The sequence below is a fragment of the Sinocyclocheilus anshuiensis genome, unplaced genomic scaffold (assembly GCF_001515605.1).
Source record: "Sinocyclocheilus anshuiensis isolate Anshui unplaced genomic scaffold, SAMN03320099.WGS_v1.1 scaffold3, whole genome shotgun sequence".
NCBI lineage: Eukaryota > Metazoa > Chordata > Actinopteri > Cypriniformes > Cyprinidae > Sinocyclocheilus > Sinocyclocheilus anshuiensis.
Window position 1 is genome coordinate 9,601 of NW_015548205.1, and position 19,638 is coordinate 29,238.

The window sequence follows — 19,638 nt, forward strand, 5'->3', positions numbered from 1 at the left end:
TTTGTCTGAGTCCGTTTCGTCTGATGCGTTTTTGTCTGAGTCCTTTTCGTCTGATGCTTGTTTGTCTGAGTCCGTTTCGTCTGATGCCTGTTTGTCTGAGTCCGTTTCGTCTGATGCCTGTTTGTCTGAGTCCGTTTCGTCTGATGCCTGTTTGTCTGAGTCCGTTTCGTCTGATGCCTGTTTGTCTGAGTCCGTTTCGTCTGATGCCTGTTTGTCTGAGTCCGTTTCGTCTGATGCCTAATTGTATGAGACCTGACACCTGACGTCGTTTTTCCTGAGACCTGAAGCTTTTCAGTCTGAGGCGCGATGCCGTTTTGTCCAATGACTGAAGCCTTTTAGTCTGAGGCATGACGCCTTTTCATTTAATGACTGAGGTCTGAGGATGTCCTAAAATGTACACCGTAGTGTAGCCGTATATAGCCCTTTTGGCATTTTATTTATTTATTCTTTTTTTTGTTTTTATCTGGCAACACTGCTGTCCGGGAGGGGCTGTTGAGTGAGGAGTAAATGTAAGCTTGCACATATAAATAAAATCATTTTTACCTATTGCATGAAATTCATTCATTCGTGTACTTTTACTTTTTAATTTTATGGTGAAATCCCTATTTATTCATCTATTTAACCTGGTTATATGCAGAAAATACAGTTCTTCATATAAACAATTAAATACGATAAATCTCCTTTTACTTGAACAAAAGGACATACAAAATATTTTCTTCATTTATATTATTTTTATTATTGTTGTTGTTGTTGTCGTTGTCGTTGTCGTCGTCGTCGTTGTTGTTATTTCAAAAAGAGATGTTTAATGGTCAGAGCAAACCGTTTAGGAGTGATTATTGCAAAATAAATCCTAACCACAAATCAGGAGAAATTCTGAGTGTTGCCGTAATAACTAGCATTTAAATTAAATTTGCTGTGAATAAATGAACGACTTAATAATTGTATTTAAATTTATTGAAAGACAAACATATTTTATTTATTTAATAGATAGCAATCATTATTTTGCTGAACATATTGCGCTAAAATAAAACTTCATAGGCTAAGACAAAACATCCTACACTTACATTCAAACGGGTTTATTGAATAAATAAATAAATTAGATTCCTCACGCACAGCAGGGGCACGTTCAAGCTCAAGCCCTTACGCAACGTTTTGCTACGGTTACAGCCCAGGTGTCATATGAACGCCCCCTTTATTGAGCTGCACGTGACTGCAGCATTTATTTGTTTATTAATTTTTTTAAACATGAGTCAAACCTTCATGTGAGTGAAGTACATTTTCAAGCTTCGTTGTTCTCGTAATGAATGATTTCTTCTTCTTCTTCTTCTAAGTAATACTGATGATTTCCCCTACTAGAAACAGCCCTGTAAATGATGCTAGAAATAATTTCATATTTTGGGTGAACTATTCAATGGCGCCATTAATTGGAATTATTTAATAGAATGCAAATATTAATAAGGATAAACTGGGTCATTGCAAAAAGAACATTATGGTTAGAAGTCTCTTATTTATATTGTTATTTTATTTTATATGAATGTATTTATTTAAGAAAAATCTGTAGAGTTAACATTTCAAAGTGTATTTGTAAAATATTTAAATCTATATTATAATATCTACAGCACAAGCCCCGCCCACAATCAAATAGAAAAGACATTTAATCAGAAATCATGATTACACTATACAGTATTAAACAGATAGGGATAATTACTCGGTTTATATGGGTACCTGCACATGAGGGAATTCAAGGTAATGAAGAGGTAGATGAAATGGCTAAAGAATCCTTAAATATGGATGATCCAAGTATAAATATTGCACTCAGCAGAACAGAAGGGAAACAGTTAATATTAAATGCATGCAATATTGTATGGCAGACATACTCATGTCAAACAAGTAGGCATTATCACAAAATACAAAGGAGTATAAAGAGAAGAAAAATCATTCATAACATAAGTAGAAGGGAACAAGTCATTTTAACACATACGAACAGGACATTCAAATCTTAACCAAGCACTATACATTAGGGAAGCATAATACTGGTCTATGTAATGTTTGTGTAACAGAGGAATCAGTGGAACACGTTATGATGATATGTACAGCATATGAAAGAGAAAGGGATCCACTTAAAGATGAATTACAATCCTTAGGAATTAAATGATTTTCATTAAGTAGTATTCTGAATGATGGTCCAAATACAGGAGAACAAATAAGTGCAATCATGCGATTTATTAAGAATTGTGGAATAATGAACAGAATATAAGATTTAGGTGAGAAATTGTACACTGTAAAAAAAATTCTGTAAAATTTACGGTAAAAAGCCGGCAGCTGTGGTTGCCAGAATTTTACCGTAAAAAATATGGTAGCAACGTTTTAGGTTTTACAGTCTTAACTTAAATTTACACTTAAATACCGTAATTTCATTAACTGATATAATGTTAATATACCAACCTATTGAAGTACTGAAATCTGTTTTGTACCTTTGTAATACACTGATAACCACCAAATGCAGGTGGTGATGAGAAAGTCACATGATGAACCAAAGCCCATCACAAGCAGCTTTTAAATAATAACAAATATAGAAGGTGTACAGTGTCATTCACACAAACACTAAACATCAACATGGTAACACACATGAAACTGAAATAATGCAATAAACATTCATTTAACAACATTAGGTGTAACACACAACCCTAATATACAAAACTGATAAGAAAAAACTAAGAAGAAACAGTTATTTCAACAAAAAAACATCAAATTTGAAATGTAACGCAGGGAATTCTGGGAATGTCAATTCACTTACGGTCTTTTTTCACTTCCAAAAACGGTATACTACCATAAAATTAATGTCCAATACATGTAATGTCCAATACAGTTTTTCACCGTATATAGTAGGGGAATTTACCGTTAACCATTTAACAGGTTTTTACTGTAGCATTTTTACAGTCTTTTACCGTTAAATTCACGGTCATTTTTTACAGTGTACATTCTCTTCACTCTCCATCACAGTAGGTGGCGGTATGCACCTATGAAGTTGGTTCGCAACCCGCCATAAAACCAAAAGAAGAAGAAGCAGAAGAAGCTCCGCCCACTCGCTTCCTCCTGCTGCGGCTCTCGTCACTGATCTCCGTCCGCCATCTTAATCAACGCGGCACTGTATTCGTCTTGGAGTCTTTGACCTGCTAAAAACACCGTAATATAATCAGTTACATAGTACGATCAAACTACATATATTCCAGAATGCAGGCCGAAGAGCAAGGTGACTTCAGCAGCGACGAGTTTCCAGAGGGCTCCAAAATAAACGCCAGTAAAAACCTGCAGGACGACGGGTGAGTCCGGAGCGAGGCCTTCGCGCCGCGCCGCGAGTGGAGCGTTACCGCCGCGTTCACCTCGCTGGACAATGTTCTCACACTTCATTCGCAGTGCGTCGTTCCGAACGCCTATATTATTAATATGCGCTATATTAAACAACATCGAGCTCAAGATGCTCGAGACCTACCCGCGTCTAATGGCTTGAAGTTTAATTTGCGCATCTATCTGTCCATCCATCCATCTATTCGAACATTCATCTCCCTATCTCTCTATCCATCTATTTATCTATCTATCTATCTCTCTATCCATCTATCTATCTATATCGTAACATTACGTGATATGTATGTACAGAACATTTATCTATCATCTTGTCTTATCTATCTATACACATATATACACACACTCTCACACCAATGAGGTAATAGTTAGGTTATATTCTGTATATGCATGACCAGTGAATGTGTGTATTATATCATTATCAGCAGTTTCATGTTAATGGATGGATTTGTGATTTGAGTGCTGTTTGCTGTCGTGCAGGAAAATGTTCATCGGTGGACTCAGTTGGGACACCAGCAAGAAAGACCTTACTGACTACCTGTCCAAGTTTGGAGAGGTCCTTGACTGCACCATCAAAACAGACCCCATGACGGGCCGCTCCAGGGGCTTCGGCTTCGTGCTCTTCAGAGACGCTGAGAGCGTCGATAGGGTAAGTGTTCCCCGCCAGTCCTCGTGTCTCGTAATAACATCGTTTGGGCAGCGATCGTAGCAGGCTCTTGATGTGTTTAGGTGCTAGAGCTGAAGGAGCACAAGCTGGATGGGAAACTGATCGATCCCAAGAGAGCCAAAGCCATGAAGGGCAAGGAGCCGCCCAAGAAGGTGTTCGTCGGCGGTCTGAGTCCAGACACGTCTGAGGAGCAGATCCGGGAGTACTTTGGAGCTTATGGGGACGTGAGTAACTTCAATGAAGCACTTTATAATCTAAAATCACATTTTTTTGGAAGTAGCACCACAAGCGGTGTATTTTTCTCTCAAAAGATTGAAAGCATTGAGCTGCCCATGGACACCAAAACAAACGAAAGGCGGGGATTCTGCTTCGTGACGTACGTTTCAGAGGATCCCGTTCATCAGCTGCTGGAGAACCGATACCATCAACTTGGTTCAGGCAAGGTATGTTGATATTATCATGATATTATATTTGACAGACACGCGTACCTAGATCTGTATTAATAAAACGGATCATAGTAGGCATGTGTAAGTAAATTAAAGCAATAAGCCCCGTGAAGCCGTGGTTTACAGTGAATTTATAACAGCTAAGGTGCGTAGTTAGTGCCTAAAACCCCCTTAGCTGTTATAAATTTACTGTAAACCACGGCTTCACGGGGCTTATTGCTTTTATAAAACAGTTATTCCATATATGTAGTAAGGTTTCACAAAATAAAACAGAGCAAATAAAGTGTAATGATATTAATAAAAACAGTATTCTTCCACCAAACAATGTAGTTCCTCAGAAACAGTTGTGGTTGCAACAAAGTGGTTGCCGAGCAACACACAAGTAAACAAAGGTGTGTGTTTGTAGAGTAATTTACAACAGCTTCGAACGCAGCTCAGCCAATCAGAATCAAGCACCGGAACTCTCCGGTTTATAACAATACTTTGCCCAAGCCTACATGTGAGTAATGGTGTGTTCACACCAGACGCAAAGCGAATATGCGCATCGCGTCACTCGCTCTAGATTACTCGCGGGATGTTTTTCGTGTCACTCGCGCGAATAAAAACAGCGCGATCAAGCATGGTGGAGATGACTACAATCGCTGTTTTGTACCTGTTGTCAAAAAGTCCCAAATACAATGGAAAGCCAAATGCGTCACGCATTTCGCATTATTTGCGGCACTCGGCGCGAATTCGCCTCTATTCGCGTCTTTGCGTTGACTTTGTATGTAATCTACCCGCGTGAATAATTAAATTCGCGTCTGGTGTGAACACACCATTAGGCCCCAATCACACAGAACGTGTTTTTTGCAGTGAGAGGTGCCTTTTAAGTGTTTTCGGTTGGCAGTGAGCGTGTTTATGCGCCCTGTGCGCCTCGTGTTTTTGCAGGAGCGCTCTGAGCACCTGAAATTAAAAAAAAAAAGCAACTCTGAGCAGAAAAGCGCCCGACGTCATTCGTGGTTTTTTCCATTGTCCAATCGAATGAACGGAGAGGCGGGCCTACCATTGTGATGACGAAAGCTTACCGTTGCTTAGAAAGTCCAGAGTCTGCAATGATGGAGGAGAAACTTTTGGTGTCTGTCGCGGGTTACCCAGCGCTGTATTTTTTAAGGTTTCTGCTAATATGACCGTTTACTTAACAGCAAAAACCAAAGATTTTAGAGCGCTCGCGCTATAATCCTTTGATTAGACTGACAGGACAGCTGATTTGGTGGTTGCCTAGCAACATAAAAAAACAGCGCACTGCTCTTTTTTTAAAAGTCACCAAAAAATGGCAGTGCCATTCAGACCTAAAAAACGCGTTCGGTGTGATCGGGGCCTAATGCTGTTAATCTTTGTTGCCAGTGTGAAGTCAAAGTTGCCCAGCCTAAAGAAGTTTACAGACAGCAGCAGGGCAGAGCGGACCGGGGATTTGGAGGAGGACGAGGAGGCGGCTTCAGGGGCCGTGGAAGAGGTTTGCAAATCTAGAGATTGCTGCTGTCTTTATTCCAGTGGTTCTGGACTGAAAGTGCTCCTCTGACTCTCTGTGAACAGGACAGGGCCAGGGCTATAATCAAGGATACAACAGCTACTACGGCCAGAACTATGGAGGCTACGGCGACGGATACAACCAGGGCTATAACGGCTATTCTGGCTATGACTATTCGGGATACAACTATCCGAATTATGGCTATGGACAAGGCTATGATGATTACAGTGGTAATTTTACACAGTTTCTTATTGAACATTTAACCTTCAGAGACCCAAGCCTTGATATTCATGATGTATCGTTTTTTTCCACCCTTTAGGAAGCCATTAGTTATAAAAATCCATTCAGTTTAGGCAAAATTTACATCGGGGCATAATTTGGTTGCAGAATTGCCCCACTATTCTTTTTTTTTTTTGATACCAAGTTAGTCACAGTACAGTTAAGCGCACAAATGTATTTGGAAGAATAATTTATTTCAACCAGTAAGGATACAGTTATAGAAAATGTTATTTGAAATACTTTAATAAACTGTGTTTTAAAGATAGTGTATTCATTTTAAAACCACTTAATTATTTATATATATGTATATATATCTCACTGAAAATGATGAAACTGCTTTGAAAACATTGAAAAGACAACTAGACAATTTACAGAAGTGTTTTAGTGCTTTGTAAGTACATAAATCTGTTCCCAACCAAACTTTTATGTGTAGTTTTTATCCACATTTAGTGACATTTAGGCATTGGTTGCTTTATATACCAACGTTGTAATGCTGCTACGCCGGTCTCTTATCACTATATATATATATATATATATATATATATATCGAAATCCTCTGACATTCTTCTTTACAAATCCTCGTTTTGTACTTCTAATAAATACTGGTAAAAAAATGTACAGCCTGAATGCACTGTAAGTCGCTTTTAAGCGTCTGCTAAATGCATAAACTATTATTATATATACATATATATTTGTAATTTTTGAAGGTCAACAGAGCAGTTATGGCAAGGCCTCACGGGAAAGCGGAACCCATCAGAACAGCTACCAGCCGTATTGACAAAGTGGCTAAACACGTTCATGTTCATGGTAAGGTCACATCTTTGCTGCGTTCTGGACCCGAGCTCAATGTTAAAGGTCAATAGACACTATATGACTACGCATATCAAAGCACCAGAGTTGAACACATGTCTATAGATCTTTAATCACTCTCGTTTGTGTAGCCATTTTGCCTTTTTAGCGTGCCAGAAAAACGTAAGCGTTTTCCTTTTCCTCCTCCTGCTTTAACAGGTGATCGTAATGGAATAACTTAGAGACTTGATAGCAATGCTAACAGGTAAAGTACAGCTAAGGGGTACAGAGTAAGGGCGCCTCTCCTGATTTCTCCTTTCTTTCCCTAATTCTGATTATTGTACCTTGTTTGTACCTGCCAGCGGGGACTTCATTGCAGGCCGTGTGTCACCTGACCGCGACATTCTCTGGGCGTCGCACATAGCGGGCAGAGAGCACGGCATGCACGAGAAAGCGCTGTCCTGTGGTATGGTCTCTTCAAACTTCCTGTACCAGCGTAAAACAAACAAAAAGACAAAAGGAGATTCCCCCTTTTTCCTTAAGTTGTTGGTTTTCGTTAACAGTTCCACATGTGTTTTTTCCAGGACTTTGTTAACGTAACCTAAAAGTGATTCATAACCGCTTTGCTGTTGTATTCTCTTTTTCAATTGTAGTGCTCTTCAGTTTTGGGGCGTCAGTGATTTACTATTTTTATTTCTTTGGTTTCAGTCACACCTCCCTTGTATAAATAATTGCATAAACTCTCTCATAATGCTTGCTTTTTCTTTAGAGGCCATAGAGAACTTCAAATGGGTTCACCTCAAGGCTTTTCCTAAAGCGTAGCCTTTAAAGATCATATGTGAAGTGGGTTTACCAAGCCATTGAAAGCTGACAAATCTGTGTTAGACTGATGAAACCAACTCTCCTATTGGCTAAAAGCAAATTGCAATCTTCAGTTTAAAGGGGAAGACGTTTGGCTCGCTCCTAGATTGGTCTGAAGCTTTTGCTGGCTTACCAGCTGTTTTGTCAATCTAAGACGTCGAACATATGATCTTTAATCTTTAATGATGGTTTTCCTAGTTTAAAATCGACAGCTCAAGAAGTTAAACACTGAAACATGGACGTGCTGTTATTGTTTTTTTTTTTAAACATGTCCAAATCGATGGGTTCATCTTGCGTATCTTCTCTTGTAGGTCGGCAGGCTGACTTCGACATTGCTCCTCGGAGGCAGCTTGTGGATTCCTGTCCTTAAACAACTACTAAAAAACGTTATTCAGTGTCTAAACCTTGTAAATAGCGAGGCGTTTTGTTTCCAAGTTTGTCTTATTCCGTGCTTTGTTCAGATTGAACCTGTAGGTTTTGTGCTGATGTGTTCTTAAGTCTTCAATAGAAAACAAAAATGTCCTTTATTTTGTATTTTAGTTCTTTTCCTGAAGGTTTTTGGATAAAGGGATTAAAAATTGGGGGAAAAAGAATTTGTTGTTCTGTGTTTATTTCATTTTCTTTGAGTACCTTTTTCTTGTAGTGTGTAATGCCTAACCTGCTCTTGGATGTAAACGTATTTACTCGCGCTGTGGTGAGCGTCAGCGTGGCGTCGTGGGTTTTTAAAGGCGCAGTAACGTCATGACGCTCTGCTTCCGCTGCGCCGCCATTTTGTGAATGGACGCCGTTGCCATCGACATTCTGAAAGCAGACCGAAACAGACGCGATCCCGAGCCTAATTCCGCACTGTTTACCGCCAGTCCGGTCGAGTTTTAACCTACGACGCTTTCCTCAGGAAAGACGACGCGAACAGCCCCTATTTTCGCCGAGAATTGATCAAAGATGTCGGAGGAGCAGATTGTGGGCGAGGAGGCGCTGGTGAAGATGGAGGAGACTGATGGAGAGGAGGAGATCCCGGCCGCTGAGAGGGAGGCGGAGGGCTCCAAGATAGACGCCAGTAAAAACGAGGAGGACGAGGGGTGAGTCTCGGCCCCTCTAACGCAGATAGACAAGATCAGCCTGAATTTAGACCTGGTTTCCTGACACTGAGCGATTACCCCAAGCTATTCGACTCCGGGTAACGAGTTTCGCTCAAACAAGTAAAAAAAATCTGCTCGTTTTCTGTGAATCGGTATCTGTTTATCATTATGGAGCACATATTTAAGGGACGGACTGTAAATAACGTGAATGTATCAGTCGGAGTACGGAAGACATTGTGAATATTCATGAGGCCGAGCTGTTTCCAAACACGTTTGCCTTTCAAATGCTAGCTTGTCTTGGTCAACAGCGTCTTTTTCCGACGATGATATCTCGGTGGATTTAATAGTTAATGGTGTTGTTTGTTCAGGGTGTGTTGTTGTGTGGTTTTATGTTAAATTAATGACTAAACGTGTAAAGTGTGAACCTTTCAAATGAAAGTGAGTCTTGAATCTTTCTAATCTAGGAAGGTCTCAAAAGTCTTAATTTTCCCTTCGACAAATGAAGGCCTGATGTCTTAAATTGGAGCAAAAATACTTCAAATCATAAAGTCATGGCATTAAATGTTCCATGCACTGCAAGAATGAACAGTATTTTGGTCTTGTTTTCCAATACAAACTCCTAAACATTGTTAAATCAAGATACATTTACTTGAAATGCAAACTTGCGATATATGTGTTTTTTGGGGGTTTATGTTTAAAACAAGAACAGACATTTGTCAGTGGGGCATAAAAACTGTTCTCCGAGCCTACAAGAAGGTATTTGTCCTCTTTGTAAATCATAAATTCACTTCATTTTGTTAATTACCCAGAAAACTTTTTTTTCATCTTGTTTTAAGAATTTTTAGACATTAGCATTGAAAAACAAGACAATAATACTGAGAAGGACAGTAAAATATATTTCCATATTCTAGTGGTCAGGCTTTTGTATTATTTTTTGTATAATTACAAATGAATGGAGATTGGTTGTAAATTATGCTGCTAATACGTCTCATTGTGTTCTCCTTTTACATTGAGAGAACACATTGACATATTCCCTTTAATTTATTCCTTTAATTGGTCTTATAAAGGTTTAAAGTGCCCCTATTATGGGTTATGAAAGGTTCATATTTTGGTTTTGGGAGTTCCCAACAACAGGCTGACATGCATGCAAGGTCAAAAAACACTTTCATTGTCTTATAATATGCATTTATTTTTACCTTACTTGCTCAACGACTCCCAAACGATTCGCTCAACGATTCATTTTTCCAAACCCCTCCTTTGCGTGATTTGAGAGAACACATTGACATATTCCCTTTAATTTATTCCTTTAATTGGTCTTATAAAGGTTTAAAGTGCCCCTATTATGGGTTATGAAAGGTTCATATTTTGGTTTTGGGAGTTCCCAACAACAGGCTGACATGCATGCAAGGTCAAAAAACACTTTCATTGTCTTATAATATGCATTTATTTTTACCTTACTTGCTCAACGACTCCCAAACGATTCGCTCAATGCTCAAACCCCTCCTTTGCGTGATGCTAGTCTGCGGTGATTGGTCCCGGTTTAATTTAATCTTGCCTGTGATGCCTGATAAAGCAGCGTTTGTGAGCGCAGTGCTGCTTTGTGTACAGCCGTTATCGGGGAAACCGCTATTATTACCGCTCCAAAAGCTGCACCTAGTGGATTTTCATTTAGACCAACGCGAAAAGACCAACTAGTGGGCGGGTAATGTGCTAATGTTTCATGTTGACGGCTTGGGATTTGTTTTAAAAATGACTGTAATCGCTCGTCTTTTGGGAAGTACATATAAAGGATTTCAGCCGAGATAAATCACTCTGTCTTCCCCCACAATCTGTTTTCACATCAGTCTTTTTGTTTTCAGGAAAATGTTCGTCGGAGGCTTGAGCTGGGACACAACAAAGAAAGACCTGAAAGATTACTTCAGTAAATTTGGAGAGGTGGTGGACTGCACCTTGAAACTGGATCCTCTGACGGGCCGGTCCAGGGGCTTTGGGTTTGTTCTGTTTAAAGATGCTGAGAGTGTGGAAAAGGTATTTTGAAACCAGCATGCCATTTGAGTTCTGCTTCTGTTATGCTGAGGAGAGCTTGATTAACTCCAGCCTCGATGCGTGTCTGCTCCTGGTCAAAGGTGATCTCACAGAAGGAGCACAAACTGAATGGAAAAGCGATCGACCCTAAGAAAGCGAAGGCCATGAAGTCCAAAGAGCCGGTGAAGAAGATATTTGTAGGAGGTCTTTCCCCAGATACTCCAGAGGAGAAGATCAGAGAGTACTTTGACGCCTGCGGAGAGGTAGTGGACAATTGATAGACGTTTGTAATATGTGACCCTGGAGCACAAAAGCAGTCTTAAGTCGCTGGGGTATATTTGTAGCAATAGCCAAAAATACATTGTATGAGCCAAAATTATTGATTTTTCTTTTATGCCAAAAATCATTAGGATATTAAGTAAAGGTCATGTTCCAAACACCACATGATTTACATTTCTATACTTTCCACAGGTGGAATCCATTGAGCTGCCGATGGAGAATAAAACAAATAAAAGACGAGGTTTTTGTTTTATAACATTTAAAGAGGAGGAACCAGTAAAGAAAATTATGGAGAAGAAGTACCACAACATCGGTTTAAGCAAGGTACAGTTTTATGGTCCTAATGTGCATGATCCTGCACATCATAAATCATAAACTTTCTATATCCACCTTATTCTTCAACGTGGAAGTAAGCGGCTTTCTGTGAATGTGCGAGACTTCAGGTTCATCAGCCGCTGTATAATGAGAAGAATATCAAAGTGCAGTAAATGGTAAAACTGTTTGCACTACAAACCAGTGTGTTCATAATTAAGATAATACATTAAAATAGCATGGTAAGACACACTAGTTTGCAATATCACGCAGCAAAATGAGCTGTTTTGTACAGCTAAAAATAGCTGGAAGCGAATGACATCAGAAGCCTCGCACATTAAATTTACAAATGGCCCGCTCTTACGGGAAAAATAAGGTGGATACCTTCATTATTTTAAAACAATAGCAGTTTCTGGTAAAATCACATTAAAATAAAAATATTTTCACATTTTTTGTATTAGAGACTTCATGAAGACAAAGTGAGGAAATTTATTTTCTGCTCACATGAGAAAAAAACAAAACAGATATTGTGGCCACAAATGACTTAATTTGGGCTAAGTTTTATTAATTTGTTCCCTTGTTTTAGATTGTTCCTACAACTTATTAATTCGTTCACTCACTCTTAGGCCACAACTTTGTATCACTGTAATGATAATATATTTTATTTTTTTTGCCAAAAATGACTTGTGCACTAAATAACATATTATAAAACGCCAAGAGTTCCGGTCCTTGATTCTGATTGGATGAGCTGCGTTCGAAGCTGTTGTAAATTACTCTACAAACACACACCTTTGTTTACGTCTGTGTGTTGCTCGGCAACCACTTTGTTGGAACCACAACCGTTTCTGAGGAACTACATTGATTGGCTGAAGAATACTGTTTTTATTATCATTACACTTTATTTGCTGTTTTGTTTTGTGAAACGTATATGGAATAACCGTTTTATAAAAGCAATAACCCCCGTGAAGCCGTGGTTTACAGTGAATTTATAACAGCTAAGGTGCGTTGTTAGTGCCTAAAACCCCCTTAGCTGTTATAAATTCACTGTAAACCACGGCTTCACAGGGCTTATTGCTTTAATTTACTCACACATGCCCACATAAATTGAAGCATGGCTTCACGGGGCGTATTGCTTTAATTTACTCACACATGCCCACATAAATTGAAGCATGGCTTCACGGGGCGTATTGCTTTAATTTACTCACACATGCCCACATAAATTGAAGCATGGCTTCACGGGGCTTATTGCTTTAATTTACTCACACATGCCCACATAAATTGAAGCATGGCTTCACGGGGCGTATTGCTTTAATTTACTCACACATGCCCACATAAATTGAAGCATGGCTTCACGGGGCTTATTGCTTTAATTTACTCACACATGCCCACATAAATTGAAGCATGGCTTCACGGGGCGTATTGCTTTAATTTACTCACACATGCCCACATAAATTGAAGCATGGCTTCACGGGGCGTATTGCTTTAATTTACTCACACATGCCCACATAAATTGAAGCATGGCTTCACGGGGCGTATTGCTTTAATTTACTCACACATGCCCACATAAATTGAAGCATGGCTTCACGGGGCGTATTGCTTTAATTTACTCACACATGCCCACATAAATTGAAGCATGGCTTCACGGGGCGTATTGCTTTAATTTACTCACACATGCCCACATAAATTGAAGCATGGCTTCACGGGGCGTATTGCTTTAATTTACTCACACATGCCCACATAAATTGAAGCATGGCTTCACGGGGCGTATTGCTTTAATTTACTCACACATGCCCACATAAATTGAAGCATGGCTTCACGGGGCGTATTGCTTTAATTTACTCACACATGCCCACATAAATTGAAGCATGGCTTCACGGGGCGTATTGCTTTAATTTACTCACACATGCCCACATAAATTGAAGCATGGCTTCACGGGGCGTATTGCTTTAATTTACTCACACATGCCCACATAAATTGAAGCATGGCTTCACGGGGCTTATTGCTTTAGTGGAAATGCATATTTTTGGATACTGCAGTGAATTAAATACTTATAACATAAAAGATTTAAGATTATTTTCTCTTATATGAAACCACAGGAAGTTTTGATCCCACAAATCCTGATTTACTGCAGTCAGTTTCTTCTGTTAAATCTGTTTGTGATAGTAATCTGTCAGTGTCTGCAGTGCGAGGTCAAGGTGGCCATGTCCAAGGAGCAGTACCAGCAGCAGCAGCAGCAGTGGGGCGCAAGAGGAGGATACGTCAGCAGAGCCAGAGGGAGAGGAGGTGCGTCTCAACCCAAAACCACTGGAATTCCTTTACATTTCGCTGCGTTTTAATTTTATGTTCATTAATTCAGAATTTGATAGTTTTTGTTTGTCTATATTCATGCTGCTATACGTGTTTTGCAGCATCCCAGCAGCTGTTATTAATGTGATGTGCGTTCGGCGTCTGTTGCAGGTCCCAATCAGAACTGGAACCAGGGATACGGAAATTACTGGAATCAAGGTTATGGAAATTACGGGAACTATGGCTACAACAATCAAGGCTATGGTGGATACGGGGGCTATGATTACTCGGGTTACAACAACTACTACGGATATGGTGACTACAGCAGTATGTAATACTGTTTGTGAACGCACAGATGAAAAAACTAAGGATATATTGTATCGTGGATTGTCGGTACTCGACCCGGACTATGACAGTTGTGCACTAAATTATCTGAGCAGAATGCACATGCTTGTATCATACATGCCTTACGCTTCGAGAGAAATCTCTAGAACACTGCTGCAGTTGCTTTTTGTTCTACAGGGAAGGCTTGCTTGCACAAAGCGATACTGTACATATGTATTATAATAACTATGGTGCTAAATATAGAAAGGGATGTCTTAGCTTCAAAACACATCTGTCAAAGTGCCTTTGAATCCATTGGACGTGTAAATCTGTAGGCCATGCCAGAAATGACCGCCGGATGGCGGTCGTTTTTAGAAAATAATAAACAGTTTTCAAACATTCATTCACGCCACAGATCTGTGTCTCTCACCACATTTTCACAATACAGTATTTTGAAAGAATGTTTGAATACGATTAACGTAAGTATCTCGCAAGTGTCACGAAATTGGCTCGAAAACCCGAAATTGCTAAGGCTGTTTTCTGTTTTCCGCCTTTCTCGAGCGCCCGTGTGCCAGCACGTTTAACCGTAGATGTCTGCGTTGTTTGTGTTTTGTGCTCCTAACTCTAGATCAGCAGAGCGGCTACGGCAAATCCCCGAGGCGAGGCAGCCATCAAAACAGTTACAAGCCGTATTAACGGGAAACGTGCAGGTATGTTGGCGCGTTGCTCACGCCGACGTGTCTCTAAATCACCATTTGATCTTATTGTAATGTACGTTGCTTAATTTTTGTTTTTCTCTAAAGTTTCACAGCACCCTGAAGTGCTTTACAGTAGTGGTAACATAGAGACTTTTGGCAGTAATGTAACAGCTGGCTTTTGGCTGTTTCTTGCCTTTTTTTTGTTGTTTTGTTTTTAACTGTAAAAATTAACAGGTACAGTACTGCTAAATGGGTACCAGAAAATAAGGAATTACAAGGAAAGAAAGCCGAAGAATGTTGTCTCCTAACTCTGACATATACCTTGTTTGTACCTGCCAGCGGGGACTTCCTTGCAGGCCATGAGCTGACTTCCCGATTGTCTCAGGCCCGCTCAATGCGGACAGGGTACGAGAGGCGTACGCTCTCGAATGCTCCCATTTGGTATGGTCTTCCAACATCCTGTATACGAATTGTAAAAACTACTACAGCAACAAAAACATAAAAGGGACACGTCAAGCTTTTATCTTCTGTTTTGTTTTGTGTGTATTTTTTATTTCCTCTTAAAACGTCTTGGGATTGGTCTTATGTAATAATATATTATAATGTAATGCCATTTTTTCCAGGCACCATCAAGTAATGGTAAAATATGAGACGAGAGCCGGAATTAAAATTAACCGTTCGCTTTTTGAAGGATACAGCTTTCTCTGGACTTTCCAGTGTTAATATGCACTTCTAATCTAATCTTACCTGTAATGCTTGCTTTTCTTTACTTGTAGCTCGTGTAGCTGTAATATCCTGTAGTCCATGAGCTAAAAGCCGGTTTGTACATGGATGCCGCTGCGCTGGAGAAGTGCTTTTTTATATTTGTACTGTGTGATTTTCTACTGACAGCGGTGGAAAAAGCTTCACCTGTAAACCGTGTTAATTTCATCTAACGGATTCTCTTTTTTAACCTTTTGAAATCTTGGAAAGGTCATATTGTTATGCTTGTAATGCTTTCCTTTTTGTCTTTTAATTTCCACCGATGCAAGGTTTCGCATTAAATGCTATGATTCCACAAGTTTTTTAATTTAACACTATTGTATTTGCTATCATTCTATTTCAAAGTCATGTCTTATCTCCTTATTGAAATTATTAAAGAATTGGGATTCCTTTACATTTTATGAGTTTGCGTCCTTCTGAAGCATAACTGTTATTTTCTTTTTTGTTTTTCAGGTGGAAGGGCGAATCGAAAGCCAACCCTGAGAGGAGAAAACAAGAGGGCCAGACTTGTTAAAAATGGAGTTGATCTACACTTTGGTCGCCAGTGAATTCACCAGTTCTTTTAAACCAGAAATTACTTTGAAGAACATGCTCTAAAGAAGATTTCAAATGGGAACGTCCAGAATACTTGTTTTTGTGTTTCATTTCTTGTAGCTTGTGTATGTTTATAACCGTATTCCCTGCTGTGTTGCTCTCATACGTTTCTGTGTTGAGTACAATGAACCATGGAGAGCCCAAATCGTTTGGAAATTATTTGTATTCTGGTCTATTAATTTATTGCTTGCAAGTGCGTACAGAGTGTAGGCCATTTAATATTCATTTCATATTGCAGTATTTTGCAACAGAGTCATGTAAACCATTTGAAAATACAACAAAATAAAGTGTATGAAACTCATGCCTGTTGTTTCTTCAGAGATTAAAGGCCTAGCTCACCCAAAAATGAAGACTGTCATCATTTACTTTAAAGTAAAAGTTTAGGTTAAAGTATGAGAAACATTCCAGGAGTCACGAGTCACTGTCAGAAAACAATCCACAGCAACAATCCACTTTACAATAAGGTTCATTAGTTAACTACTTTAGTTAGCATGAACTAAGAATGATCAATACTTCTACAGCATTAATTTTAGCGAATGTTAATTTCAACGTTTACTAATGCATTATTAAAATAAAAAGTTGTGTTTGTGAACATTAGTTAATGCACTAATGATGATCTAACAATAAACCTGTATTTTCATTAATGTTGACAAAGATTAATAAATGCTGCAATAAACGTATTGTTCATTGTGCATGTTAGTTAATACATGAACTAATGGAGCCTTACTGTAAAGTGTTACCTGCATATATACACACCCCTGTCATATTTGCCCCAGATTAATATAGAATATCACAGGAAATGTCAATATAACAAAAATAGTAATTTATCTATACATAAATGTATCCAGTTACATTCATAGTAAAAAATGTCATTAATTCCTAGTGAATACAGACGACTGAAATGGATGTCTTAGGTGGGAATGACTTGTGTTGCTAACAGGATGATTAAAATGATGATGGCAAGCACTACCACACCAATTATAATCATCATCTTGGTGTTTCTCCACCACATCTTTCTGGCAACACGAGTGGACGTCCTTTGAAACGAGTCAGCCTAGACAAGATAATTACACAAATAATCAATTGTTATAATTAAAAAAAAAAAAAAAAGTTTTGTGACTGGTTTGATCATCTGGCACCATGTTCTTTTGAGGTCTTATAAAGATCAACATGGTCAAGAAATGTTACACATTGGTCTCATTTTGACCAATTTGACGGGTCTCAAAGGCTCACCGTGGCCTGCAGATCGTCCGTTATGCCGATCAGGTCGTCTAACCGCTCTCCTCTCTCCAGGACTTTGTTGATGTTGTCTGTGAGGATGACTTTAACATCATTGACTTGATCCTGAACTTGGTTGAGATTGCTAGGCGCTTGTGGTTCAGTGTTTTCGTCAGCCTACATTATAATGAGAAAAACAAGAGTAAACCACTGGATAACAATACACATAACTGGTGTTTGGGGAAAGTTACTTTTAAAAGTAATGCATTACTGTGTTACTCCATGAAAAAGTAACTAATTGCATTACTTCGTTACTTTTTATGGAAAGTAATGCATTACGTTACTTTTTGTCACCTGGGCTGGGCTTACTTATTTGATCTTAATAACAAAAAACCCAGATTTTTGGCAACATTTAAAGCCCTTTCACAGCGAAAGGGAAATGAATAAGCCTCAGGCTGAAGGAAAAAGTGCCTCTGCACTCCTGATTTCTCTCAGCATGTGTACAGGAGAGCTGTCACTCAATACATGAGAACATAAAGTCACTGGCGTTACTTATTTTAGATATTTCATTGTAAACTTTAAAGTGTTACTTTACTAGTTACTTGAAAAGGTAATCTGATTACGTTACTCGCGTTACTTGTAATGCATTACCCCAACACTGCACATAACAATACACAAATAACAATACATTTACATTTAGTATTTAGCAGACGCTTTACAAATGAGGACAATAGAAGCAATCAGACCAACAAGAGAGCAACAGTATACAAGTGCTGTGACAAGTCTCAGTTAGTCTAGCACAGTACACATAGCAAGGTGTTTTTTAGCGAAAATAATAGAATAGAACAGAATAGAATAGAATAGGTAAGTGCTAGTATTAATTGGTCAGGTGCTGGCGAAAAAGAAAGTTGAAAACTGCTGGAATTGAGATAGGCAGGTCGTTCCAGGAAAAGGTCCGTGAGAGTGATTTTGTGCCTCTTTGTTTGCAGAACGCAAGCTTCTTGTGTATTAACCTTCTTAATACACATATGGTATCTGTCTCATAACATTCCATTAGGCCTCAACAGCAGGGCTGTGCACCGTTCAGAATTGAATTGAAAAAGCCTTTTAAATTGTAATTTGGATTTAGATGGCAAACAGGATGTAGAATTAAAATAGTGAATCAATAGAATTAAAAAACCAAATGAATTCATAGATGTAGACAGACAGAAAGACGGACTGTGTATTTTGTATTGTAGGACAAAATATGTTATTCATGTTTCATTATAGTACTACATGTAAGTATGTATATACTGTATATATATAGAATTTTACAGTATTGGACTACAGTGCCGTATTGATGACTTTTTATTTTTCTCGCAGCAAAAACAATTTGCTACAAAAAAGGAAGAAAAAAACTGCAGTGCAGTAGTACAATCTCAGTGTTTCCACCCGGCTTACTGAAAAAAGCAAAACAAAGAGTTGATAACTGTATTTATATTTCCATTTATAGTTTTCATTAAAAGGCCTGTGTACATACAGTAATACAGTAAATGGTCTGGAAACATCTGACCAATAAAGAATGATGAAATGTTACATCCATAGATAATTTAGTCCAGTTGGTTCATGTTCATGGTAACTGGTGTCAATGGATCTCATCATTCTGCAATTTTCATGATCTGAACATTAAATATTGTTCGCCAGTTTCCATAAAGCTATGCATTAAGAGTAATGTGAGAGTTACTTATCATTTTGAGCAGTTATATAAATGATAATAAAATCAATAGACGGTAATCTCAATGTGTGAATTACATTTTGAAACTGTAATCTATCTATCTATCTATCTATCTATCTATCTATCTATCTATCTATCTATCTAACTGTCTGTCTATCTGTCTCTATCTGTCTGTCTGTCTATCCATCTATCTCTCTGTGTCTGTCTGTCTGTCTCTATCTATCTATCTATCTATCTATCTGTCTGTCTGTCTGTCTGTCTGTCTGTCTGTTTGTCTATCTGTCTGTCTGTCTCTATCTATCTATCGATCTGTCTGTCTGTCTGTCTGTCTGTCTGTCTGTTTGTCTATCTGTCTGTCTGTCTCTATCTATCTATCGATCTGTCTGTCTGTCTGTCTGTCTATCTATCTATCTGTCTGTCTATCTGTCTCTATCT

The 19,638-nt window shown here is 38.7% G+C and overlaps 3 protein-coding genes across 8 annotated transcripts in view; 2 read left to right on the forward strand and 1 right to left on the reverse strand.

The window, feature by feature from the left end:
* Positions 1-3,069: 3,069 nt before the first annotated feature.
* On the forward strand, positions 3,070-8,295 carry LOC107653490 (heterogeneous nuclear ribonucleoprotein D-like). Of its 2 annotated transcripts, none has more exons than XM_016440219.1 (8): positions 3,070-3,323; positions 3,844-4,012; positions 4,093-4,254; positions 4,342-4,473; positions 5,860-5,968; positions 6,049-6,213; positions 6,967-7,069; positions 8,224-8,295. In XM_016440219.1, the coding sequence occupies exons 1-7, from the start codon at positions 3,235-3,237 to the stop codon at positions 7,038-7,040; spliced, it is 900 nt and encodes a 299-aa protein (XP_016295705.1). In that variant the 5' UTR covers positions 3,070-3,234; the 3' UTR covers positions 7,041-7,069; positions 8,224-8,295. The 2 variants fall into 2 exon arrangements, with proteins under 2 accessions (XP_016295705.1, XP_016295706.1); XM_016440220.1 differs by having other exon boundaries at positions 3,071-3,323; positions 6,970-7,069.
* Positions 8,296-8,644: 349 nt separating this feature from the next.
* LOC107653489 (heterogeneous nuclear ribonucleoprotein D0-like) lies at positions 8,645-16,617 on the forward strand. Of its 4 annotated transcripts, XR_001630229.1 has the most exons (9): positions 8,645-8,991; positions 10,851-11,019; positions 11,118-11,279; positions 11,488-11,619; positions 13,791-13,890; positions 14,065-14,220; positions 14,846-14,927; positions 15,255-15,356; positions 16,131-16,617. XR_001630229.1 is itself a non-coding variant. In XM_016440216.1 (8 exons), the coding sequence occupies exons 1-7, from the start codon at positions 8,855-8,857 to the stop codon at positions 14,911-14,913; spliced, it is 924 nt and encodes a 307-aa protein (XP_016295702.1). In that variant the 5' UTR covers positions 8,645-8,854; the 3' UTR covers positions 14,914-14,927; positions 15,255-16,617. The 4 variants fall into 4 exon arrangements, 3 of the variants coding, with proteins under 3 accessions (XP_016295702.1, XP_016295703.1, XP_016295704.1); XM_016440216.1 differs by having other exon boundaries at positions 15,255-16,617; XM_016440217.1 differs by lacking the exon at positions 15,255-15,356.
* A 220-nt stretch (positions 16,618-16,837) lies between these two features.
* The window catches only part of LOC107653492 (vesicle-associated membrane protein 8-like), a 5,707-nt gene continuing 2,906 nt past the window's right edge, over positions 16,838-19,638 (reverse strand). For both annotated transcript variants that reach the window (XM_016440221.1, XM_016440222.1), the window contains 2 exons: positions 17,505-17,666; positions 16,838-17,325 (listed from right to left, as the gene is read on the reverse strand). In XM_016440221.1, coding sequence (XP_016295707.1) covers positions 17,182-17,325; positions 17,505-17,666 — 306 coding nt within the window. In that variant the 3' untranslated portion in view covers positions 16,838-17,181. The remainder of the gene's footprint in view (positions 17,326-17,504; positions 17,667-19,638) is intronic.

Excerpts from the sequence above, each read along its gene's own strand:
- LOC107653490 (XM_016440219.1), top strand. The coding sequence starts at position 3,235 with ATGCAGGCCGAAGAGCAAGGTGACTTCAGCAGCGACGAGTTTCCAGAG. Across the intron at positions 4,013-4,092 it reads ACGCTGAGAGCGTCGATAGG|GTGCTAGAGCTGAAGGAGCA; the intron begins GTAAGTGTTCCC and ends TGATGTGTTTAG. Across the intron at positions 4,474-5,859 it reads ATCAACTTGGTTCAGGCAAG|TGTGAAGTCAAAGTTGCCCA; the intron begins GTATGTTGATAT and ends CTTTGTTGCCAG.
- LOC107653489 (XM_016440216.1), top strand. The coding sequence starts at position 8,855 with ATGTCGGAGGAGCAGATTGTGGGCGAGGAGGCGCTGGTGAAGATGGAG. Across the intron at positions 11,620-13,790 it reads ACAACATCGGTTTAAGCAAG|TGCGAGGTCAAGGTGGCCAT; the intron begins GTACAGTTTTAT and ends CAGTGTCTGCAG. Across the intron at positions 14,221-14,845 it reads CGGATATGGTGACTACAGCA|ATCAGCAGAGCGGCTACGGC; the intron begins GTATGTAATACT and ends TCCTAACTCTAG.